Source organism: Delphinus delphis, chromosome 5 (assembly GCF_949987515.2).
Source record: "Delphinus delphis chromosome 5, mDelDel1.2, whole genome shotgun sequence".
In the NCBI taxonomy this organism is placed as follows: Eukaryota; Metazoa; Chordata; class Mammalia; order Artiodactyla; family Delphinidae; genus Delphinus; species Delphinus delphis.
The window spans coordinates 33,540,987-33,567,649 of record NC_082687.1 but is presented as its reverse complement, the minus strand read 5'-3'; the positions used below and the strand labels follow the sequence as shown (position 1 = coordinate 33,567,649).

General features: G+C 43.2%; 1 protein-coding gene across 1 annotated transcript in view; it reads left to right on the top strand.

Moving 5' to 3' along the window:
* Positions 1-5,092: 5,092 nt before the first annotated feature.
* Positions 5,093-26,663, top strand: part of DCHS2 (dachsous cadherin-related 2) — a 295,589-nt gene continuing 274,018 nt past the window's right edge. Inside the window, exon 1 of the mRNA XM_060011654.1 lies at positions 5,093-7,402. Coding sequence (XP_059867637.1) covers positions 5,366-7,402 — 2,037 coding nt within the window. The 5' untranslated portion in view covers positions 5,093-5,365. The remainder of the gene's footprint in view (positions 7,403-26,663) is intronic.

The following is a 26,663-nucleotide window of genomic DNA, read 5'->3' as shown; positions in this document are numbered from 1 at the left end:
TTCAAATGTAGAGAGAACTTTAGCATATAATTCCAGCTTCTACAGATTTGAAAAATAGGATTTGATATATCTAAATCTACTTAATGATAAGCTGTGTTATACTTCCCTTCAACTGCATGATGAAATGTTGCTATAAAGAAATTATTGACCAGTTTTTCTTCCTCTTCCTGAAGAATCAGAGGAAATAACAATATATTGATACCAAAAACAGAGACTAATACTCTATAAAATTAAATCATATTCTGTTGGGTTTAGAAAATAGAATGGGTGCATACAGAATCAGTTCTCAACACCAAAAAAGAGGGAAAGGACTATCACCTATCTCTCTGGGATGGCTTAGGTCCTAAGGTAGGAAGGTGTGCCTGATTACCTATCATGTGATTACCTATCTGGACAAGATCCCCATCATGTCCAGGATCATAATTTTAAACCTTTAAGAACACAAAATATATGCAGATACGAAATACAGACTATGATATTAGACACTAAATCATTTCCTCTTATAAAGCTCTGTATCAGTCAGAGCTCTCCAGAGAAACAGAACCAAGAGACATACAGTAATTGGCTTAAAGGATTGTGAGGGCTGGCAAGTTCAAAACTGGTAGGGCAGGCCAGCAGGCTGGAAGCTCGGGCAGGATTTCTAAGTTACAGTCTTGAGGCAGAATTCCTGGAAAACCTTAGATTTTGCTCATAAGACTCTCAACTGACTGGGTGAGGGCCACCATATCATCAAGAGTAATCTCCTTCACTTAAAGTCCACTCCTTAGAGATCTTAATCACAACTACAGAATATCTTCACAGCAACATTTAGACTAGTGTTTGACCAAACTAGGCACCATAGCCTAGCCAAGTTGACATATAAAATTTAACCACCACAAGCTTCAAACACTCTTTAGTTCATCCTTTTAGACAGATGACATATGAACCAAAGATGGCAAGTGTAGTCTCTGCAGTCATACTGTCCTTCCTGACCTCAGAGGGTCCTCCCCTTGGGGGAGAGGAAGGGAAGAAACCCTCCATGTCCCACACAATCCTCCTCACTTGCCTTTAAGTACCATTTCTAAATAGTTCGTTTCTTTCTGTTGGGTTCCAAGTAGCCACTTAATTGTGGCTTTTCTCCTGTGCCATCCCACCATTCAGCCAAGCATGCTGTCCAAAGTTCTTCTTTCTGTAGTTCTCCCAGGTCTTTCCAAAACTCTTACTATCTCACTGTATGGATTTCAATGAGAATTCAGAAGCAAGACAATCTGCTTTAAGCAGAGAATCACAGAGATGATAAATGACCAGTGAAGAGCTCAGAAGACCATGGACACCATGTATACCACCACTTATACCTATGTGACTTTGATGAAGTTACTTGTGGTGCCCTGAATCTCAGTTTTTTCATCTGTAAGATGGGGGTAATAATTATAATTCCTTTCCTGAAGGGTTAATGTAAGATGCTTTGAGCCCTTAGTATCTATTTAGACCATTTAACTGTTGCAAAGTGAAGGATTACCTACAGTCTGGGAGAAAATGTTTTTGACGATGGACTTCCGGTACTACTTAAACCAAGTAACACCAGGGGAAGATCTGCTCTGAACCTTTCTGCCCATGATAGTTTCTGTTCATGAATGTAGAAATTTTATTTCTTCCCTCTCTACACACTCAAGGGGGCTATGAAGTCAGAGTTTGATATTACTGATAATCCCCAAACACTTCACCCCTAAAATATTTAATCACACAAATAACAGGGGGCAAGAGAAATAATATTTACTGGATACTTTCTGTGTATTAATCCATGTACATTGTCTCATTTGAGGCTCATAACATCCCTGTAAGTTATATATTATAATCCTCAATTTGCAGAAGGGGAAACTGAGGCTTAATGAGGTTGAAATAACTTGCCCAAAATTATAGAGCAGAAGTGGGGTTGCCCAGCTTCAAAACCCAAATTCTTGCCAGTTACATCCTGCTGCTTTTCTCAAGGGGGCAGATCTGGACCTATTTCTTGCAGGCTGTTAGCTCCTGTGCTATCTAAATTTTTTTTTTTGCATATTTGAGAAATGCTCTTATTTCTTTCACTCAACTAAATTGAATTCTTAATTCTAGAAGGCTGCTCAGGACATTCAAAGAAGGACATTGTGAAATGGGCAGGAGACCTTGAGCTGCACATACTGAAAGAGAAAGCCTAAAAGTGGATAGGAAAATAGATGTTTCAAGTTCCTGATTTTCCACTTGTTTCTAAACTAAACCACTATTTACAATGAATGTGTCGGTGAAAGATGTGGAAAAACTAGCTGCTTTTCCTTTATTTTTAGACTCAGGTAAATATTTGATAGCAGTACGGTTTGCAAAATAAATTGAAGAAGTTCAAAAATCAGTTCAAAAAACTCCATAGAATGTTCCAAATGAGTAAATTGAGAAGATACAACTCAACACAATAAAAGATCTCATGCTAGTTAATTCTGAGCTCTGGCCTCAAACTCCTCCTTCAACAGATTATCCTTCCATCCACTCTTTAGTTCAACCAACCACCCATTCAGTCATCTATCCCATAGCTATTTAGTGAATAAAGGCTCACTATGTGGTAGGTACTCCTCTAGGTTCTGGGATAAAGCAGTGCTTAAAGTGCATGAATAGGGTTGAGATCACAATAATCTAATAAACAAATGAATAAAACAAGCTAATTTCAGGTGCTGATAGGTGCTGTGAATGAAATCAAATATGAGGATACAGAGTTTAAGGTGGAGAAGCTACTTGAGGTAGGTAGGGTGGTCAAGGAAGGTCTCGAAACAGTTGGTATTTGAGTTGAGGCCTGAATGAGAAACAGCCAACTCTTCACAAAGCAGAAGAAAGAACTCCCAGGCACAGAAAATTTCTCACAATTCAAATGTACTGTCTTAGTCTGTTCAGGCTGCTGTAACAAAGTGCTACAGACTGGGGGCTTATAATCAACAGACTCGTATTTCTCACAGTTCTGGAGGCTGGAAGTCTGAGATCAGGGGTGCCGGCACGGTCAAGTTCTGTTGCAGGCCCTCTTCCTGTTTGTGGACTGTTGGCTTTTTCTACCTTCACATGGTGAAGAGCAGAGCGCTGCAGGATCTCTCCTCACTCATATAAAGGCACTAATCCCATGACCTCATGTAATCTAATCACCCCAAAGACCTGGCCTCCTAAAGCCAGGGGCAGGGTAGGATTTCAACATACGAATTTTGAGGGAGATACATTCAGTCCACAACAGGCACTAAGATCAGAAAGAAGGCAGGAAAGCAGGATGTGCAGCAATGAGGTCCGAAAGGTGGATAGGGCCATATTAGGTAGAGTCCTGCACTATTTGAAGAAGTCTGAATTATATCCAAGTATAATGGAAATATACTGACAGGTTCTAAGCAGGGGGGTGACATGATTTGAGTTAGTTTTAAAATATCAATCTGGATGCTTGCTTGATAATTACTTACAAAGGCGCAAGGGTGGAGGCAGGGGCCTAGCTAGGGTGAGACTGCAAAGGCTGAGGAGAAAGGAGACCCTAAACACTGGTAACACATCTCCTCAGTGGTGAGGAGATTCATTGGTGAAGGGACGCTGAATTTATTTCAGTAACGTCTCCATTTACGTGCAATGTGTTTGCTGTAAAATACATTGTTTTATTATTATTTTATCAGACATGGAGATGATGGTGTGGTTGTAGGTTAGCAGTTATATATGTTAAAAAGGCATCTTGCTGTTGCTGTAAGGAACCGCTAGGCAGGGCTCCTCCCGAAAGAGGAGCAACAGTATCAAGGAAATTAATTCTTCCCTCTGGCGTAAAAGCAAAATTGCAGGAACCATTTGCTAAACTTGGCCAGCCATCCTTAAGAGGGCAGAGAGCCCCTCCTCAGGCATTTCTTATTAGAGGCAATTTATCAGTTTTTACCTATTATGACAAATAAATGAAGAGAAACCCCCGACTATGGGAATTTATTGGCGTTCTTCTTGTGCTCAGACACAAGCTATTTTGAAAGTGGTATCAATAGTTGCCCTGACAGCAAACTGCCCTGCTCAGCGGCGATGGTGGAGCGCGGGGAGGTGATGGTCCTCAGCCACCCCGTCTTTCTGCCCATAAATCAGCATTGTAAACCATTCTGGAAGTGTCGTGATGGCGCTGAATGCATAAAAAGTGTTCGCAAGCCGAATCTATTGTCGTCATTCCTGGTAGCAGAGGGGACTGACAAGCCGCTCTCACATCGCCGAGTGGTAGCGCGGCATAATAAAGCGTGGTTTGCACCATGTGTGTCACAGATTTCTCGGGGTTTCTCGAGGGTTTTTCCAATTTCCGCCTCCCCCTGCCTTTGCAGTCATCCTGGCCCCAGCTGTGCATCGGTCTTTGACTCCATCTGTCCTTCCGCTGGGGACGAGTCTCTCTCACCACATGGAGAACACAAGTTTGGCTCCCCAGTGTGATGATAACCCCCACCCTCTCTGCTCAGCCGGAGCCCAGCGTCAGGCCGGCTGCAGGGCCCGTCGAGGAGATGGAGGGGGGGAGAGCGTGGAAAGGCTGCCGCCTCACCTTCCCCCACCCCTCACCACTTTGCACGCGCAGCCCCGGCGGACGCCTCGCCTGCGCGACCTTCACCCGCCCCACAGTCCAAATCTCCGGGTCCTTTCTCATTTGCCTCCCTCTGCTCCGTCCCCAGCCCAGCCACGAACGGGCCCCACTGCAGCGGCGCCTCGCAGGTGGGAGTTTGCCCGGGTGTGCGCCGCGTCACGACGCGGGAGGAGAGCGGAGGGGGCTGGGGCGGAGGGGAGCCTCGCGGTTCTCGGCTCCCCGAGACGCGGCGGGTGCGGCCGCCCCCGGAGCCGCTGACTACACCGCAGCCCAAGCCGCGGCTCCCTCCTCCCTTCCTTCCTCCCTCCCTCCCTCCCGCACCGGCCCCGCGCGCCCTTGCTCCCGGCCTCCCGCCCTTACTCCACCCCCTTCCCCGGCCCGACCCCCAGCCTCTCCTTCTGTGTGCGCTTTAAATAATTTCATTCTATTTGGCAAAAGAATAATGCACCTGACTTTACCAGGGCGAAACAACCAGCCGAGAAGAACAAGGAACAGATGTAAAAAGAATAAAAGGAGAGAGGAAAAGAGATGAGACTCGTTTAAAGAAATCCAGGGGCTGAAGAGGTGGCTGCAGCAGCAGAGGCAGCTAGAGCTTCCCTCCCTGTCTGCGCGAGCTGCGGGCGGAGGACGTTTTCACCAGTTGCAGATGTAACCTCGGGAACTCCTGTGTCTGTTGGTTTTGTTTGCCAAACAAAGTCTTTTCTTCTTTGGTTCAGACACTGAAGAGGCTCCTGGATTTTTCTGCCATCGCGCCACAACCTGGCAGTTACCCGGGAGCCTTCCCAAGGAGCTGGAGAAATGAGCCCTTCTGGGCGGAGGATGGGCGAAGGGCGTCAGCAGCTCGGGGCTCCGGCCGGGAAGCGCCTCCTGCTCCCCGGGAGCAGAGGGTCACCCAGCGGGCTGCCGGGCGGCGGCGGCGCCGCCAGGGCGCAGCGCTTCCTGCTCGGGCTCTTCGTGCACGCATGGCTGTGGGCGGCCTCGGGCTCGTCTGCCCAGGTGTTCAACCTCAGCCTTTCCGTGGACGAGGGCCTTCCTCCAGACACTTTAGTCGGCGACATCCGCGCGGGGCTGCCGGCCACGCAGCAGCAGCAGGAGGGGGGTGGCTTCTTTCTGTCTGAGGATTCGGATGACTCCCCGTTGCTGGACGACTTCCACGTGCATCCGGACACAGGCATCATCCGCACGGCTCGGCGCCTGGACCGAGAGCGGCGGGACCATTACAGCTTCGTGGCCGCCACGCTGCTGGGCGCGGTGGTGCAGGTGGAGATCCGCGTCAACGACGTGAACGACCACTCGCCCCGCTTTCCCCGCGACTCCCTGCAACTCGACGTCTCCGAGCTCAGCCCGCCAGGTACAGCCTTCCGCCTGCCAGGCGCCCAAGACCCAGACGCTGGGCTGTTCAGCATACAGGGCTACACCCTGGTGCAACCGTCCGATCTTTCTGAGGACCCCGCAGGACCATTCTTCCAGTTGCGCTACGGGGCTCCGGTGTCACCAAAGTCGCCGCCGTCCTCGTCGCCCCTTGAGCCCCTAGACCTGGTGCTGCTGCGGCGCTTGGACCGAGAGGCAGTGGCAGCACACGAGCTGCAGATCGAGGCGTGGGACGGCGGTCGCCCGCGGCGCACGGGCAGCCTGCGGGTGGACCTGCGCGTGCTGGATGAGAACGACAACCCACCCGTATTTGAGCAGAGCGAGTACCGCGCCACCGTGCGCGAGGACGCACTGCCAGGCGCCGAGGTCTGTCGTGTGCGCGCTACCGACCGTGACCTGGGGCCCAATGGCCACGTGCGCTACAGAATCCGCTCTCGGCAGGCGCCCGGGACGGGTGGCAGTGGCGGGACACTGGGCGACGCGGCCTATTTCGCGGTGGAGGAGATGAGCGGGGTGGTGCGGGTGCAGAGGCCGCTGGACTGCGAGGCTCAAGCCTGGCACCAGCTGGTGGTGGAGGCCCGCGACGGAGGTGCCGAGCCCGAGGTTGCCACCGTGCGCGTGTCCATCGCGGTGCTGGACGTGAATGACAACTGGCCCGCCATTCATCTACTCTTCCTTACCGAAGGAGGCGCCGCGCGCGTCTCTGAGGGCGCTCGAGTAGGCGACTATGTGGCTCGGGTCTCCGTGTCCGACGCGGACGGTGACCCAGAGAAGGCAGAGGAGGCCGTCGGGGAACTCGGTATGGGCCTCGGGGGCGGGAGCATCTCGCTGGCCTTGGAGGGCGGTGAGGGAGCCTTTGCGCTGCGGTCCGGAGGCTCCTCAGGGGTATTCTTTCTTTGCGTCGAGGGGCCCCTAGACAGGGAGAGCAGAGACCTGTATGATTTGCGACTGGTGGCCACGGATGCGGGAACCCCGCCGCTGAGCACGGAAGAGACGCTGCTGCTCCGGATCTCTGACCTCAATGACCAGCCGCCTCTCTTCAGCCAGGAGCATTACCGGGCCTCAGTGTCCGAGGCCGCGGCCCCCGGCACCGCGGTAGTGTGCGTCAGCGCCTCCGATGAGGATGAGCCGGGCACAGACCACGCCCGGCTGCGCTACGCGCTGGTCCCTCTCCCAGCGCGCTGCAACCCGGAGGCTCTGAGGGCCACCGCTGAGTGTGGACCATCCTTCAGCATCGATCCTGAAATTGGTGTGATTAGCACCACCCGGAGTCTGGACCGAGAAGTCCAGGAGGCCGTAGAGCTGAGAGTGGTGGCCCAAGACCTCGGAGAGCCCCCGCTCTCTGCCACCTGCCTTGTGAGCATCACTGTGGGTGACGTGAATGACAACGAGCCCATCTTCCTGAAGCAGGTGTACAACGCCACCCTTCTGGAGCATGCCCCAGTCGGACACTGCTTTCTGCAGGTGAGTGCATCAGGCCTATCGGGAGGCCTGGGAAGGGATGGAGAGGTTGTGAGTAAGTACAAGGAAGGAGAATTGTGATGTGGGTAGTTATACCCAAGCTGAGAAGGCAGGGGACATGGGCTCTGGTTCCTCCTCTGCAGGGAGATGAATGGGTGCCCTCTGGTCACCTAACTTTTCTGAATGGTCTCTAAGGTCTTTTCTACCTCACACGATATTTGGATCCTGATTTTGCTTATGGAATGCTGATTTCCTTCAGTCTGTATATGAGCACCCAGATAGGTTTGGGAGGAACAACCCTTTCTCGGTTTTACTTTTTAACAGTGTGCAAATGGCAATGTCGCATATATTTGAGGATCATTATGTGGCCACCTGGGGAAGTGAGGTGGCCCTCACACATTGGTTTTTCAAGTAAACAAGTGTATGCCTTTAAACACTGAGACTGTTTTGAGTAACTATTTCCAGAGACTTCTTACACATTGTCCTACCTTCTCTGGAAGTTTACGAGAGGTAGTGGAGGACATAAGTCATTTTTACCAGCTGCGGGCTGACCTCCTCCAGTGATGCCTTCTGGATTCAGGAGTAGCGGGGCTCAATCATCCTTTATAAAATGGATGATATCCTTTATAGACAGATCTCAGAATGTTGTGATGTGCACCCTTCTAGCAGTACTCCTTATGGCTTCCAATTTCCTAGTATTTATCTGATGTGAGATAACAAACTAGATTTCCAAGACTGGTTTATTTACTCCAAGATAATTTGAATAAATAAATAGAGCCTGAGAGGCTAACTAGTGAGTGAAGCTCTAAAACTCCATTTAGCTCTCAAGCTGGGTTGTTTTAAGACCTCTATGGCTTATTTCTTTGTTCTCTGGTGTGGAGGTGGTGCGGGCAGGGTGAGGCTTTAGCCTTGATAAGTCATGTCTCAATATCCTTTAGATAAGTAAGATGCCACTGTATTTTAAAAATGAGTTACCTGACTTCTTCTCTCCTTTTTAATCCTTTTGCTCTGTGGGTAATAATAATCTCCATTCCTTTCTCTGTCATGACTGACGACTCATTGAGTTGCTAGGTTATTAAAAGAAGGCTTGAAAATCAATTAATGCTTGCTGCTGAAACAGATCCACAAATGCCGATGAATAACATAATGGAAGTTTATTTACATCTCAAGCAGAGTCTGATACGATGCAGGTTGATTGGTCCTTCTCCATCCAAGGTAGGGCCAGGGCTGGGAGTGACTTAGATCAGGTCCACCAATGTCCCATTGGTCAGAGCTTAGCCACGTGGCCTCAGGTGTACTGCAAAGGTGGCTGAGAAATGGAGAGGAGCACATGCTGCCAGTGGGCACCAATTTTGTGTCTCCCATGGATGTTGAAAACTGAAGTCATAATAGATGAGAGGTTGGATTAGATAATTTCCAAAATTTCTTCCGTCTGGAAGACCTTAAGGATCTTGGTGTGAAACAGTACAACTGGACTCTATTTAAAGGAAAATAAGCAGCGTAAATTAATTATGATTCCTTTAATTAGAACCTGTCTTTTTAGAGTTGTTTCTAAAATTGTGAGATGATTCTGCCATGAGGTGTGAGTTTATCCCATTATTATGACTTGGTATGTGGCAGATCCATTATGGTGAGCTGAACTTGCCTCAAGTGCAAGACTGCATCTTCAATCGCAAAAAACCTTTCAGGTTGCCAAGTATTGTTATAGGTAGTATTAAAGGGTGCTGATTAGAATTTCTGGAAATTCCAGCAATCTAGCCACTCAAGATTGCAGACACATTCTTATACACTGGGCTCTCCGACCTCACCATAGCAGCTTTGTGAGCTTTCTGTGCTGCATCAGCTCTTTCGCTGACTCTGTCCCCTAAGTCTCACCCAGAGTGTCTTCCATCTGCTCGCGATCTCTTTACTCTTAATCTTTCTTTATACCACTTTGTAAAAACAAACCTCCCCCACTCCCTTTGGATCTCATAGCCTCTTCTTTCTTCCAGGGCTTTGTTTAATTACATTATATCAGTTCTTACAGTTGAACGTTTCTGTTGCCCTTTACCCATTTTCTCCCTTTAGACCTCATCTCTGCTCAATTCTCCTTCGTCAGAACCATAAAAATCCCAAATGAGAAATGACAGGGAAAAAAAAAAGTTCTTTCCTGGATTCCCTGTAAAGGAATACCATGTCACCTAATAAAACAAAGCCTGAGACTTCTAGGTGTCTTGGTGGTTACTCCACAACACTAATCCCTGGGCTTATTCCACTCTTATTATGCTCCTACTGTGACCCCAGGGCAGCCACCCTCCCATCCCCCAGTGCTGGCTGAACGCTTCCATGTTCTCAGACCCAAATTGGAACTTTCCAAAGACCTTAAATGTGGGGCCGAACAAAGGGATTTAATACAGAGGACAAGAACTGGTAGCAGCCTGAGATGGTTGACCTCTAGCCCCAAAGGGTTTTAACAACCTTGTGGGCGCTTGTCTGGATTTCTTAGTTCCTTGCTCCCCACTGCCCCCCAGGTGGAGAGCCCCTTCTTGACAGCCTGCCCCTCGGGAACTCCCTTCAGCACCTCTTGATGTTTTCGTGGTCAAGGCAGTTGCTCCTGTGTTTGCCTCTGAGTTCTAGTGTCTGGCCTGAAAGGCTCTCTTTTTCTTCAGATTACTATCAAAGAGACTAACCTCAGTCTCTCTTGGCAGTGAGACTGCCACTCTCTGCCCCACGCTAAATCCAACCATGTGAACTACACTGACAGCCTTTATCTTGTTGTTGTTGTTGTTTTTATAAATTTATTTTTATTTGTTTATTTTTGGCTGCGTTGGGTCTTCATTGTGGTGCGTGGGCTTCTCCTTGCAGTGGCTTCTCTTGTGGAGCATGGGCTCTAGGTGCGTGGGCTTCAGTAGTTGTGGCACGCAGTCTTCAGTAGTTGTGGCACACGGGTTCAGTAGTTGTGGCACATGGGCTTAGTTGCTCCGTGGCATGTGGGATCTTCCCGGATCGGGGCTCGAATCCGTGTCCCCTGCATTGGCAGGGGAATTCTTATCCACTGTGCCACTTTATCTTGTGACCAGATCTTCAAACAATGTAACTGCAGCCTTCATACCTGAATTACACACGTTCCATAACAAGATTATTCTCTTGTACTCCCCCAAATATCAGTACTGTGTTCATTCACTAATTCATTTGCTTAATTAGACAACAACGTTCATTGAATAAACAACATTCCATGAACAGTATTTATGGGGTACGTATTACATTCCAGGAACTCGTGCTGGTGCTGGGGAGGCAGCAGTGAGGCCAGGTCCCTGTGCCAGACAAGTGTAGAGTCCCAAGTCCTCCGTCCCATCTCCTTCCCTCCTCCATGTGAAGGCATATGCCCCACCCCCACTTGCTGATCACCCCTTCCCGCCCTGTTCTGATCTCCCCCACCACTATGCTAAATTCTGCCTCTCCAAAGGCAGCTGTGTTCTTTTATTTCAGATCCGCTGGGCTTTCTTAGTTTAACCTGACTCATTCTCTAAAGCATTTTGGGCTGCTGCCCACTTCCTCTTTCTTGAATGCATCATCTTCACTGCCTTCTGTCTCACTGCATCCTCTCTGTCTCTGTCTTGCCAATTTCTCCTTGTGTCCCCTACTCAGTGTGATAGAGGCGTTTCCAAAGGTTTTTTCTTCCTCTCACTTCGATCTTTTCTATACTTTCTACTTAAGTATTTCCAGAACTGCAACTTTTTTTTTTTTTTTAACATCTCCAGGGTCGACCTCCTTTACTAACTGCAGATTAACATTTCTCTACCTGGTACGTATCTCTGCCTGGAAGTATTTTTGACATCTCAAATTCTGACATTTTTTAAATCGAAGTCATTTATCTTCTACTCTTTTTCTTTTTTCCCCCAACCTTCATTAATCAGCTCCTTTTTGAAACTTTCTATATTTTGTTAATGGATCCCTTCTATAGATGTATTTATGCATTTGGTGTGTGTCTGTCTGTGATTTTGCTATTTGTTGGAGTGGTTGTGTGTTTCATTGCTGAGAGTGACAAGGGTGCAAAACAAGGTCATGGCTCATATAAATTAATTGTGTAAAAAGCAGGCCTTGGGATCCCACACACGGGCTGTGAGAGAGAGTACCTGCTGTGCTCGTGTGTTTGCTCTCCTGGTCTGACTTTGAGGAGCCTGACTAGGAGGGGTGCCTGGGCATTAAACATAATATCGACCATCTGGGAAGATGTGGGAGATGGGAAGGCCTGATGCCAACTGTGCTCCGTGGCCTGAGAAGGACTAACCTATATCTTGTTTCTGATTCATTACATCTTTTGCGGTTACTTCCTTTTATGAATCCCCATCCTTTAGGAAAGTCTTTCTAAATGTGTGAACTTTGTCTCAACTGTACTGTGGAGGTAAAAATGGAAAACCCAAAACACCTCTTGGGGTGGTATGATTTAAGGGAAGGGTTATTAAGTAGCTTTCGTCAAAGTGTCCAGGGCTGGCAGTCCCTCTCCTGAAGTCTGGGTGGTGATGATGGCAAGGGATGCCGAGGTAGGCTGTCCTAGTGCCAACCTTGAATTAAGGAAGATGTTTCCTAACACCTTCATGTCATCTTTGATTCCTCCCCAAATTGGACCACACTAGTTACCAAGGCCTTCATTTGTCCCTTCATTTATACTCATTGTTGCCACCCTCGTTCTGTCCACATTGTTCCTTGTCTTCTGTTGCCTGTTCTTGACACCAGAGAGATTTGGGGCATATCTCAAATGCCACCTCCTCCCACTAAATGTTCCCTTGTTCTGTCTAGCTCTTTTCTTAATGTTCTTTATGGTGTTACAGCTGTTTACTTGTATTAGTAAGACGATGGATTGTGATTGCCTTGTGCTGTTACAATTTAATGGTATTTGAGTCCCTGTAATTCCTGGTGTTCTCAATCTCATATACTGGAAGATCAACACTTTTGTTAAATTGTATTGAAGAGCATAATGAAAAAAAATTTACTAGCCAGTGGTAGAGCTAGTAAAGGATTTTACTTTCTATTTTATTTTTTTTACATTTCATTTGTATGTATATTAAATTTATTGTAAAGTTTCTTTCCTCCATATATTTTATCATTGATCTTTTGGAATTTTATGGTCTGAATTGCATTGTTTATCCCTTATGTTATTACAGACATACTCTTACTGCTTACCTTACATACAAGCTTATGTACTTACCTAGTGTGTGCCAGCTTTGATGGTCATAGAATTGCATTACCATATATGATTGTCTCATTCTGGCTCTTTTGAATGGACCTGACCTGTCTGTACACACACACTGAAAGCATGTGAGATTTCCACAGTGGTCATTTGCATCTGTCTCCAGGATGAGTCTAGATTACCTGCCAACTGTCATCTTCCCTGATTATCCGACTCCTGCTGGCCTTCCATTGTAGTTCCCAGCATGTGTTGGTATGTGCTTCTGGCTTTGCTTTGATGACCTGTTTTAGGTACTTGAGATTGGCTGTAGAATTCTCTCAGACTTCCTTTTGGTAGCCTTCCTCTCCCTGTCCCCGACCCAGCTGCTACCCAAGGCCAATCAGCTGGCTTTACTTCCTTTCCCCTTTTCCTGCTTGAGAAAGATGATCAGATAATTTGTTTGGCTATGTAATAGGAGGGGTATAGCCTGGAATCTGTGGGATACATTTCTAGCTACAGTCAATGTATAACTTCCAAGTACTTTGTCTAGTTCTTGGTTCTAGAACTAAAGATGATTGACATTACATGGTAGAGAGTTCTTAGCTTTGAAGACTAAAATTAAGCTAAAATATAGCCAGACTATGGGATCAGTGTGCCTGGGTTTGAATCTCAGCTCCACTACTTGTCATCTTGGGCACTGTGCCTCAGTTTCCTCATCTGGAAAATATGGATAACAATGGTATCAGCTTGATATAAAGTTTTTTTGTGTGTGATGAATTAGTACATGTAGGCTCAAAGCAATGCTTGACTCATAGTAAGTCCTGAATGCATGCTATATATTATTAAATGCTAGTAAATAAGACTTCTAGAAATGATGAAGACTATTTTGCCTGACATAGTGAATGCTGAGGACTAAGTAAAAATGACATTTCAAATAAAATTCTTGGGACTTCCCTGGTGGTCCAGTGGTAAAGAATCTGCTTTACAGTGCAGGGGACGCATGTTTGATGCCTGGTCAGGGAACTAAGATCCCACATGCCACGGGGCAACTAAGCCCACACGCCACAGCTACTGAGGTTGTGTGCCTCAACTAGAGCCTGTGTGCTGCAAACTACAGAGCCCACGTGCTCTGGAACCCATGCGCCACAACTACAGAGCCCATGCGCTCAGGAACCTGTGCGCCACAACTAGAGAGAAGCCCGCACGCTGCAACGAAAGATCCCTCATGCCACAACTAAGACCTGATGTAGCCAAAAATAAATAATAAGTAAATCTTAAAAAAAAAATTCTCTTGCACAAAAAGCAGAAAAAATTTAAATTGTGTATTCAGTTTTTAGTTAGATGTATGTGTCTGGCAATGAAGGGAGAAACCTATTTTGCTTACGTTGGAAGCTTGTAACATCTCCTTATGGGTTTATGGAATCCCATGTGTCTTCAAGCAAGGTTCAAATGACCTCTCAATAGCTATCCTCCACCCCTACCCCACCCCCTACGCTGCCACAGACAAAAACACTGTGAAAGTCATAGAGGGGAGGCAGTGTGATGTAAGTTGTGGCAAAGGCCTTGGTGTGATGGGTCATGAGTCCTCATGGGCTCCCTTTCATCTGTGCAGGGCATGATTCTGGTCTACAGAGTAACTTAGTATGTTTTTTTTTTTATTGAGTTATAATTAACATACAATATGATATAGTTTGAGGTGTTCAACATAGTGATTCAATACTCTTATACATTATGAAATGATCACCACAGTAAGTCCAGTTACCATCCATCACCATACAAAGTTGTTGCAGTTATCAACTATATTTCCTGCACATTACATCCCCAAGACTTATTTATTTTATAAGTGGAAGCTTGTACCTCTTACTCCCTTCACGTCTTTCACCAGTCCCCATACCCCACTCCCCTCTGGCAACCACCAGTTTGTTCTCTGTACCTATGTCAGTTTCTGTTTTGTTTGCTTTGTTTTTTAGATTACACATACAAGTGAAATCACATGGTATTTGTCTTTCTTTTTCTTACTTATTTCACTTACCATAATACCCTCTGCATCTGTCCATGTTGCCATAAATTTCATTCTTTTGTATGGCAGAGTAATATTCCATTGTATATATGTGTGTATATATATCCCATCTTTTTTACCCATTCATCTGTTGATGGACACCTAGTTTGTTTCCATATCTTGGCTATTGTAAATAGTGCTGCAATGAACATAGAAGTACATGTATCTTTTCGAATTAGTGTTTTCATTTTCTTTGGGTAAATACCCAGAAGTGGAATTGCTGGGTCATATGGTAGCTCTATTTTTAGTTTTCTGAGGGGCCTCCATACTGTTTTCTGTAGTAGCTATACCAGTTTACAGTCCCATCAACAGTGCATGAGGGTTCCCTTTTCTCCACATCTTGTCTTTTTGAAATAGCCATTCTGACAGGTATGAGGTGATCGCACTGTGATTTTAATTTGTATTTTCCTGATTATTAGTGATGTTGAGCACATTTTTGTGTGCCTGTTGGCCACCTGTATGTCTTCTTTGGAAAAATATCTATTCAGGTCCTCTGCCCATATTTGACTGGGTTATTTTTTAGCTATTGAGCTGTATGAGTTCTTTACATATTTTGGATATCAACCCCTTATCAGATACATTGTTTGCAGATATCCTATTCAATAGATCACCTTTTAGTTTTGTCCGTGGTTTCTTTCACTGTGCAAAAGCTTTTAAGTTTGATGTAGTCCCATTTGTTTATTTTTGCTTTTGTTGCCCTCTCTGGATGAGACATATGCCAAAAAATATCTCTAAGACTGATGTCAAAGAAGTTACTACCTATGTTTTCTTCTAGGATTTTTATGGTTTCAAGTCTTACATTTAAGTCTTTAAAACCATTTTGAGTTAATTTTTGTATACGGTATAAGAAAGTGGTCCAGTTCCATTATTTTACATGTGGCTGTCCAGTTTTCCCAACACTGTTCAATTATTGAAGAAACTATCTTTTCCCCATTGTATTCTTACCCCCTTGACCATATGAGCATGGGTTTATTTCTGGGCTCTCTATTCTGTTCCATTGTTCTCTGTGTTTGTTTTGGTATCAGTGCCATAGTGTTTTGATTACTGTAGCTTTGTAGTATAGTTTCAAGTCTGGGAGTGTGATACCTCCAGCTTTGTTCTTCTTTCTCAAGATTGCTTTGGTATTTGGGGCCTTTTGTGGTTCCATACAAATTTTAGGATTATTTGTTCTTGTTCTGTGAAAAATGCCATTGATATTTTGATAGGAATTGCATTGAATTTGCAGATTATTTTGGGTAGTATGGATATTTTAATGATACTGATCTTTCCAATCCATGAGCATGGTGTATCTTTCCATATGTTTGTGTCATCTTCAGTTTCTTTCATCAGTGTCTTATAGTTTCCAGAATGCAGGTTTTTCACCTCCTTGGTTAAATTTATTCTTAGGTATTTTATTCTTTTTGATGCAATTGTTAATGGGGTTGTTTTCTTAATTTCTCTTTCTGATAGTTCTCTTTCTCTTTCTCTTTCATTATTAGTGGGCAGAAATGCAACAGATTTCTATTCTATATCCTGCATCTTTACTGAATTCATTTTTAGTTCTAATAGTTTTTTGGTGGAGCCTTTTGGGTTTTCTATTTATTGTATCATGTCATCTGCAAATAGTGACAGTTTTACTTCTTCCTTTCCAATTTGGATGCCTTTTATTTCTCTTTCTTACCACATTGCTGTGGCTAAGACTTCCAGTACTGTGTGGAATGAAGTGGCAAGAGTGGGCATCCTTGTCTCAGTTCTGGTCTTAGAGGAGAAGCTTTCAGATGTTTACCATTGAGTGTGGTGTTAGCTGTGGGCTCGTTGTACATGGCCTACATTTTTACTGCCTACACCACCACATTGGATGATTTTGATGTCATATCTTATATCTTTTAAATTTTGTGTATCCCTTAACTACTTATTGTAGTTATAGTTGATTTGTACTATTTTTGTCTTTTAACCTTCATACTAGCACTTAAGTGCCTCATCCACTGCAATTACTATACTTACCTTTACCAGTGAGATTTTTTTTTATATATGTATGTTTTGTCATTTCTAGTTGTGGCCTTAAAGAAGACTCTAGCATTTCTTGTAAGGCAGTTTAGTGGTGATGAACTCCTTTATTTTTTGCCTTTTGGGAGACTTTGTAATCCCTCTTTCAATTCTGAATGAAAACCTTGACAGATAGCATATTCTAAATTGTAAGTTTTTTTCTCTTTTAGCACTTTAAATATATCCTGCCACTCCCTTCTGGCCTGTAAAGTTTCTGCTGAAAAATCAGCTGATAGTCTTACAAGGTTTCCCTTGTATGTGATTAGTTGTTTTCCTCTTGCTGTCTTTAAGATTCTCACTTTTACTTTAACTTTTGCCACTTTAATTATGTCTTGGTGTGGATCTCTTTAGGTTCATCTTCTTTGGGACTCTGTGCTTCCTGTACCTGGATGTCTGTTTCCTTCCCCAAGTTAGGGAAGTTTTCAGTCATTGTTTCTTCAAATAAGTTTTCTGTCACTTTCTCTCTTTCTTCTCCTTCTGGGATATCTATAATGTGAATGTTAGTATACTTGACGTTGTCCCTGAGGTCCCTTAAATTATCATCATTAAAAAAAATTCTTTCTTCCTTTTGCTGTTTTGATTGGGTGATTTCCACTATTCTTTATTCCAGATTGCTTATCCATTCTTCTGTGTCATCTAATCTGCTGTTAATTGTGGTCTTCTTCTCTGATTGGTTTTTCTTATATTTCCTTAATCTTTGTTGAAATTCTCATTGAATTCCTCCATTTTCCTCCCAAATTCAGTGAGCATCCTTATGATCATTTCTTTGAACTCTTTATCAGGTAAATTATTTATCACTGTTTCATTAGGGTTTTTTTTTTTCCCCTAAGGTTTTATTTTGTTCTTTTGTTTGGAACACATTCTTCTGTATCCTCCTTTTGCTTGACTTTTGGTGTTTGTTTCTACAAAGTAGAGAAAACAGCTCTCCCTCCCAGTCTTGAAGGAGTGGTCTTCTGTGGGAATGCCCCTGTGTGGACTGCTTGCAGGTCAGGGGCAGTCCTTGGAATGCACAACACCAGGGCCACCTTAGCAGGACAGCTGGAGCAGGAGCAGTCGTGGGTCTGGGGAAGTCCTTGGTGGACTAAAACAATGCTCTACCAGCACCCCTGATCTTGCAGAGGGCTCCAGCAGTTCTCCACCTGTTTGGCAGGAGTTCTAAAGTTAGTAGATGGATTTCTTTGCTGTATAGTATATGTGCCCTTTAAACAGCTGTTTTTTCACTATGTCCCAGGGTGGGTGAATCAGTGCTTGGACCCCTCAGTAATATCCCTTCCTATCTTAGGTTGCTGCCTCATGGGTGGAGTTCCCATGGATACTGTGTCTCTATCTCTCCTACCCATTTCTATGTGGTCCTTCTATGTAGAGAAGCTGTTCAGTCAGCCCTCAGGTCTTCTTCAGGAGGAGTTGCTCTGTATGTAGGCATAGATTTGATGTGTCTGTGGGAAGAGATTAGCTCAGGGTCATCCTAGCCACCTTGGTCCTCTTCCTATCTTAGTGTCTTTTGTTCTGTGTATCAGTTATTACTCTATGGAGTCTTTTATTAAGACAGCCTGAAAAAAGACAGCACTGGAGTTTGAGTACAAAACCTTGGTTTCAGTTCTGACTTCACCATTTACTATCCCTGTTAACTTTCCTGGCCCTAGTTCCTCACTCATAAAATGTTGTATATTAGTTAGAGTTCTCCAAAAAAATAGAACCAGTAGGAAATATAAAATGAAGAATTGATTCATGGGATTATAGAGGCCAAGAAATCCTGTGATCTGCTGGCTGCAAGCTGGAGACTCAAGAAAGCTGGTGGTATAATTCGGTCCAAGTCTGAAGGCTTGAGAGCCAGAACTGATGGTGTGAGTCCCAGTCAGAGGACAGGAGAAGACTGATGTCCCAGCTCAGCAGTCAGACAGAAAGAGCAAATTCATCCTTTCTCCTCTTTTTTGTTCTGTTGAGGCCTTCAGTGGATTGGATGATATGCACACACATTGGGGAGGACATTCTACTTTTCTCAGTCCAGCAATTCAAATGTTAATCTCAGCCAGAAACACCCCCACAGACATACCTAGAAATAACATTTAATCAGATATCTGGACATCATGAGGCCCAGTCATGTTGACCATCACACACTGTAATTCATTTTGAGAGCATGTTATCATAAGGATTTGAGGTAATCTACACTATGTGGTAGAAAGTAGTTGGTGTAGTAAGAATTAAGGGAACTTGGAGGTGGGAGGGTTTATGTGGTGGATCAGGATGGAGGTTTCACTAGATATGGACCTTCCAGGGAGTCCTGTGTTGTGATATGTAGGTTTTTATTTACAACTTGTCATGGATACATTCCAGGATAGCTGCAAAAAAAAATTTTTTTTTTGCATAAAAATGTGTAATGCATTCCTAGGCGTGATCACCTCTAAAAGAGAATCATTTAGGATGGCCTTCTGAAAGTTGTGATCAGTAAGATTTCCTTCCTCTGAGAATTCAAATCTGACGATATATTAATTTTATTTACAACTAAACACCAGACTTCTATTAATGAGCCCTTTGTCTTCTAAATTATAAAGTAAAAGTGAGCAACCTTAGAAATAATTTATATTTTCATAGTCCATTAGGGAAACTATGCTAAGTCATTTTTACAAATGCCAGGTTATTGCTTAAAGTTTTACTGAATTAAAATCTTCATTTAAAAAGAATGTGTTGTTTGTGGTGCAGACAGATCAAATGAATATGGCAACGAATAAAAATTTTAATTAAAACTCTAGGATACATAGTCCATGTGGCGATAGTATGAACTAGAATAATCATGGTGTGTCTGGTCCTGTAGTGAAGTAGTGGGTGGAGTTTTGAAGGCACAGGAGACAGCCCATGAAGGACTCGCAGTGTTTGCCTAGAGTTTGGCCTTTGCTATGGAGGCAACAGAGAGAGGTGGGGAGTTTTTAAATAGAGATCGACCTGTGTAAAGTAAGGTTTTAGGAAGATTTGTCTTGAATCAGTGGGAGGAAGAAAGCAGCGAAACTAGGTAGGAGACTCCTGAGACTCTTGTAATAATACATATTCAGTTACGAGGGCCTGAACTAGGGAAATAGCAGTGAAGTGTAGTAGAAAGGCTGACCTTAGACGCATTATAAAGGAAATGCTACAACTTGAATAAGGGATGAGGGGAGAAGTAAAAGATGATCCCACATTTTCAGTCTGGGTTAGTGGGAGGAACAGGAAAAGCTGGTGGTAAGAGTTTTGGGGAAAAGATGCTTGCTTAGTTGAGTGTTTGATATGTTGGGCATGAATTAATGGCCAGTAGTCTGGGAAAAGATATCTTGAAAGCTTTTTAGATATTCAGAGCTACAGTAGAGGAAAGAGCAGAAGGTTGAAGATGGAAACTTGGAAGTTATTCATTTGGAGGTGATAATTAAAGCTGTGGAAGTGAAAGTGAGGATAATGAGAGAAGAGTCAATGGCTAAGGATGCTGGTGGGACAAGGGTCATGCCACTCGTATGGTGTTGGAGGTTAGGTATCTGTGATCATAGTGCTGTTTGCTTATTTTCTGGAACCCCATGGACTGGCGGAGACTCTAGAGAGATGGTTGGCATCCTGCCCCATTTTCTAAGCTCCTTTGAACCGCTTCTGAAATACTCAGCATCCCTCTCCACACTCCCAGGCAGTAAGGCACACATTATCTGGCTCTGCTCTTCGCTCTTCCCACTTCTCCTTATTTCCTACAGACCTAGTCAGTCCGCCATATGCTTTGAGGGTATTGACAGCCTTTTAGCCAGTTTTGTCTCCACTGTAGCTCTTGCTATTCAGGCACACTGGTTTTACATTTTCCCAATTGGCATGGTTTTATGTCTTTTGTTTTTGTTTTTTTTGTTTTTGTTTTTTTGCAGTACGCGGGCCTCTCACTGTTGTGGCCTCTCCCGTTGCGGAGCACAGGCTCCGGACGCGCAGGCTCAGCGGCCATGGCTCACGGGCCCAGCCGCTCCACGGCATGTGGGATCTTCCCAGACTGGGGCACGAACCCGTGTCCCTTGCATGGGCAGGCGGACTCTCAACCACTGCGCCACCAGGGAAGCCCTGGTTTTATGTCTTTTCAAAATATTTTTTATTTTTTATTGGCGTATAATTGCTTTACAATGTTGTGTTAGTTTCTGCGATACAATGAAGTGAATCAGCTATATGTATACATATATCCCCTCTCTCTTGGACCTCCCTCCACCCCAATCCCACCCACCTAGGTCATCACAGAGCACAGAGCTGAGCTCCCTATGCTGTACAGCAGGTTCCCACTAGCTATCTATTTTACACACGGTAGTATATTTATGTCAAACCTAATCTCCAAATTCATCCCACCCTCCCCTTCTTCCCCTGTGTCCACACGTCCATTCTCTATGTCTGCGTTTCTATTCCTTCCCTGCAGATAAGTTCATCTGTACCATGTTTTTAGATTCCACATATATGCGTTAATATATGATATTTGTTTTTCTCTTTCTGACCTACTTCACTCTGTATGACAGACTCTAGGTCCATCTGCATCTCTACAAATGACCCAATTTCATTTCTTTTTAAGGCTGAGTAACGTTGCATTGTATATATGTACCACATCTTCTTTATCCATTCATCTGTTGATGGATATTTAAGTTGTTTCCATGACCTGGCTATTGTAAATAGTGCTGCAGTGAACATTGTAGTACATGACTCTTTTTGAATTATGGTTTTCTCAGAGTATATGCCCAGTAGTGGGATTGCTGGGTCATATGGTAGCTCTATTTTAAGTTTTCTAAGGAACCTCTGTTCTCCACAGTGGCTGTATCAATTCACATTCCCACCAACAGTGCAAGAGGGTTCCCTTTTCTCCACATCCTCTCCAGCATTTATTGTTTGTAGATTTTTTGATGATGGCCCTTCTGACCAGTGTGAGGTGATACCTTATTGTAGGTTTGATTTGGATTTCTCTAATAATTAGTGATGTTGACCATCTTTTCATGGGCCTTTTGGCCATCTATATGTCTTCTTTGGTGAAATGCCTGTTTAGGTCTTCTGCCCATTTTTGGATTGGGTTGTTTGTTTTTTTGATATTGAGCTGCATGAGCTGTTTGTATATTTTGGAGATTAATCCTTTGTCAGTTGCTTTGTTTGCAAATATTTTCTCCCATTCTGTGGCTTGTCTTTTCCATCTTGTTTATGGTTTCCTTTGTTGTGCAAAAGCTTTTAAGTTTAATCAGGTCCCATTTGCTTATTTTTATTTTCATTACTCTAGGAGGTGGGTCATAAAAGATCTTGCTGTGATTTATGTTAGAGTGTTTTTCCTATGTTTTCCTCTAAGAGTTTCATAGTGTCTGGTCTTTAATTTAGGTCTTTAATCCATTTTGAGTTTATTTTTGTGTATGGTGTTAGGGAGTGTTCTAATTTCATTCTTTAACATGTAGTTGTCCAGTTTTCCCAACACCATTTATTGAAGAGGCTGTCTTTTCTCCACTGTATATTCTTGCCTCCTTTGTCATAGACTAGGTGACCATATGCAAGTGGGTTTATCTCTGGGCTTTCTGTCCTGTCCTATTGAGCTATATTTCTACTTTTGTGCCAGTACCATACTATGTTGATTACTGTAGCTTTGTAATATAGTCTGAAGTTGGGGAGCCCAATTCCCTTAGCTCCGTTTTTCCTTCTCAAGATTGCTTTGGCAATTTGGGGTCATTTGTGTTTCCATACAAACCATAAAAATTTTTTGTTCTAATTCTGTGAAAAATACCATTGGTATTTGATAGAGATTGCACTGAACCTGTAGATTGCTTTGGGTGGTATAGTCATGTTCACAATATTGATTCTTCCAATCCAGGAACATGGTTTATCTCTCCATCCATTTGTGTCATCTTTGATTTCTTTCATCAGTGTTTTCTGAGTACAGGCCTTTTGCCTCCTTAGGTAGGTTTATTCCTAGGTATTTTATTCTTTTTATCGTGATGATAAATGGGATTGTTTCCTTAATTTCTCTTTCTGATCTTTCATTGTTATTGTATAGGAGTGCAAGAGATTTCTGTGCATTAATTTTGTATCTTGCAACCTTGCCAAATTCATTGATTAGTTCTAGTAGTTTTCTGGTGGCATCTTTAGGATTTTCTATGTATAGTATCATGTCATCTGCAAAGAGTGACAGTTTTACTTCTTTTCCAATTTGTATTCCTTTTATTTCTTTTTCTTCTCTTATTGCTGTGGCTAGGACTTCCAATACTATGTTGAGTAATAGTGGTGAGAATGGACATCCTTGTCCTGTTCCTGATCTTAGAGGAAATGCTTTCAGTTTTTCACCATTGAGAATAATGTTTGCTGTGGGTTTGTCGTTTATGGCCTTTGAATTTTGGCAAAAGCTTTTTTTGCATCTATTGAGATGATCATATGGTTTTTATTCTTTAGTTTGTTAATATGGTGTATTACGTTGATTGATTTGCATATATTGAAGAATCCTTGCATCCTTGGGATAAATCCCACTTGATCATGGTATATGATCTTTTTAATGGGTTGTTGGTATCTGTTTGCTAGTATTTTGTTGAGGATTTTTGCGTCTGTGTTCATCAGTGATATTGGTTTGTAATTTTCTTTTTTTGTGATATCTTTGTCTGGTTTTGGTATCAGGGTGATGGTGGCCTCGCAGAATGAGTTTGGGAGTGTTCCTCCCTCTGCAATTTTTTGGAAGAGTTTGAGAAGGATGGGAGTAAACTCTTCTCTAAATGTTTGATAGAATTCACCTGTGAAGTCATCTGGTCCTGGCCTTTTGTTTGTTGGAAGATTTTTAATTAGTTTCAATTTCATTACTTGTGATTGTTCTGTTTATATTTTCTAATTCTTCCTGGTTCAGTCTTGGGAAGTTGTACCATTCCAAGAATTTGTCCATTTCTTTTATTATTACTTCTATTCCAGGAACCCTGTCCCACAGCTCTTATTTGGAACTGCTCCACCTTTTAAATCTCAGCTTATGTCCCATAAGCTAGTCTCTGATTAGAACTTCCTAGGCTTTTAGCTTTCTCAGTCTTTAATTTGATATGCATTTACTTTTTGAAACTAGATGTTTTTCTAGGCTCCTTTTCTTCCTTATAAACCAGTCCTCTCCTTGCTTTAGTTCCTTTGCTGTCCAGCTGGGACTCCTGGGTGCACAAAATTAACCCTTGCTCTTCCACACCTGTACACGTATTACTGATGGCAGAACAATCTAGCTTACATGCCCCTCCGCCCCCCAAGACTTGGACTGTAGGGCACAGCTGGAGGAATTCCAAATGGGGATTGGCTCTAAGTATATGGTATCAGCTGGGCCCTCAACACTGTCGGGCAATTTTGTGGTATTCACCTTAGCATCTCTCCCACCACTTTACTCTCTTTAAGCATCATGTTTTGATCCCTTTACTCTGCCTTCTACTCAGTAGAGTCCAGAGGCAAAATCTTGCCTCCCACCGTCAGACTTTTCTGTATCTGTGCCATCCAGTCCCCAAGGATTAAGTGATTCTCCTCTGTCCAAATCAAACTTATTCATTCAGGTTCTGTATTTTACCTCTCCCATCTTTTCTGACACAGCTTCTCAATTACCCCCTTTCTCTTCTGTCTTTTACCCCTGCCTCTATACTTTTCTCTTTAGCATGTAATATGCCTCTCCCATTGCTTGCAGTATTTACAAGTCAAGTCTGTGGGCATCTTGCCCCTGTTTGCTCAACTTCCTTCCTCAGTGCCCTGTAATGACTGAGGCTGCTACCTGTTCGCCCATGTCTACCCAGCCCTGGGCATCTGTTAAGAGTCCTTTCCCACCTGAAGAAAGGTTCTGGAAATCTGCTGTTGTCTTGTTCAGAGTCTGGTATCCCTCGATGATGGATTAAGGACCTCTTTAGCAAAAGTGGCTTCCTTCAGCATCTATTACTATCAAAAAGTTGTGAATAAAATGTAGCTGCTAAAGGATAAGAAAGGACATGAAGGATTTATTATTGCCCATTTCTTAATATTATATCCTGTAGCTGATGGAAGCCATTAACTACCATCTTTCATATGAAAAGAAAGTGTTGAATCAGTTAACGTAGGGTATTGTATTGAACAGACAAAAATGTCTTAATCTTGATTATTGTTTAATCTTGCAACTTTTACCTTTTGACTCTATGACCTTTGGGCATACTAGCCCTGCCCTATGTATGCAGTGGGACACTGTGTCTTTCTTTCTTAGCAATTACGTTTTGAATTTCCTTTTAAAAAGCCCGTGCTGTTAACTTCATTTCAGGGTTTACCATTTTCCCATAAAAATGCAGATCTCAGATTGCCCACTGATGAAGTGTATGGAAGCTCTTTAATAGAGAAGATGGAAGTGGTTTACCGGTGCTCATGATTTCCAGGTGTCCTTGATTTGGGCAGAGGATGAGTGATCTAGTGGATGAAAGCTTGTCCTATCGGGCCAGATGGAAGAGGGTTTACATTTCAGCTCTGTCATTTAGTAACTTGGGCTTGAGCAAGTTCCCAAATCTTTGTAAGCCTCAATTTTCTCATCTATAAAATGGGGATGATAATAGGATCGACCTCGTGGAGCTATTGTGGAGATTCAATGAGATGATACCAACCAGGGCAGAGAGCAATGCCCGCCGCATGTAAACTCCCAGGACAGTTTATTATTATGTGTATCTTCACTTGAGTTTTGATTAAACTGAGGAGCCAAGGGAGAGTGAAAGAAAGAAGTGTCGGTTTCTTGTTTTAAAAACCTCAGTGACTAGTCATGTTAAATGGATAGAAATATGATCCTGTACCTCAAATGGCGCTCTAGGAAAGCTCACTGTCTTAGGTACTTTGTAGACCTTCAGTCCCACATTTAGTCTGCTTCTCACCATGGACAGCCATGGGAGCCATCTGGGCCTTGAGGATACCTTGATCTTCTTGGTTGAAAGTAAAGATTAGAGTAGCCTGATCTCTGACATTCTTCCACAGTTCATTTCTGATCATACTTGCCAGGCCTGTGGCTCCCATGACCCTGGGCATGTTTCTGGCCTTCCAAGGTCAAGAGTGTTTCCTAAAAAGAGACACCAGCAGGCTTTGTCTTATTGTACTTGTCTCTTGAGATGTAAGTTATCCTAGTGAAAGAGGAAAACACTGACATCCTAGGATGTGGCTGACTTGTGTCTTCGTTTTCTTATTGATTATCCTGAGAACTTCTCATTCTCATGCAGTAGTGGAAGTTGGGCAAAGGGAAAAAAAAAGATGCTTTGAATTTTCCTTTAATTTAAGTCAAGAGGAATAATATAATTCACAGTACTCTTTAACAAACATTTATTGTTAGGCATTGAGTGGTTTTGAATAATTTTATTTATTCAGAATAATTACAGAAAACAGATACGATGACAGAAAAAAAAAGACATCAATTAAAATTTATTTGGATATCTCCTTTAAGAAAGCTGAGCAAAACAAATCATTCCTTAGAAGTTCTTTTGCATATCAAAATAGGAAACTTAGAGTTTAAATTCAGTCATCCCTTGGTATTTGTGGAGTATTTGTTCTAGGACCACCCGCAGATACAAAAATCCTCAGATGCTCAAGTCCCTCAAATAAAATGGTGCAGTACAGTATTATTATAATTGGAATATTAAGGTAAAACTTTTTTTCAGTTGTATTTTTGTGTGTTGTGTGTACACTATATATTGAGATCTTTCACATAATCAGTAAGTTATTTGTTTATGCTCACTCATAGAAATTTAACCTATGTTTTCTATTCTAAAGGATGGTAATAATTTTTAATTATTGAATTTTTTGGATAATATTGTTGGTTTACTTCATACTAAATCTTCAGACAAGAAATACTACCCACTTGATGCTTTTAAGGAATGTGTTGTGGCAAAAAGCAAGGAAGACTTGTAGTGCAGTGTGTGTTCACAAGGATAGCAAAGGGGAAAGAACAGAACAGAACCTGAGGCAATTTCTCATCTCATCTACGTTTGATTACTGACAGTTAATTCAGAAATTCTGTTCAGAACAAGAGATTGTCCTCTATCTCTTTTGTTCAGAGTATTCTGAATGTTCTTTTGTTCTTCATTTAA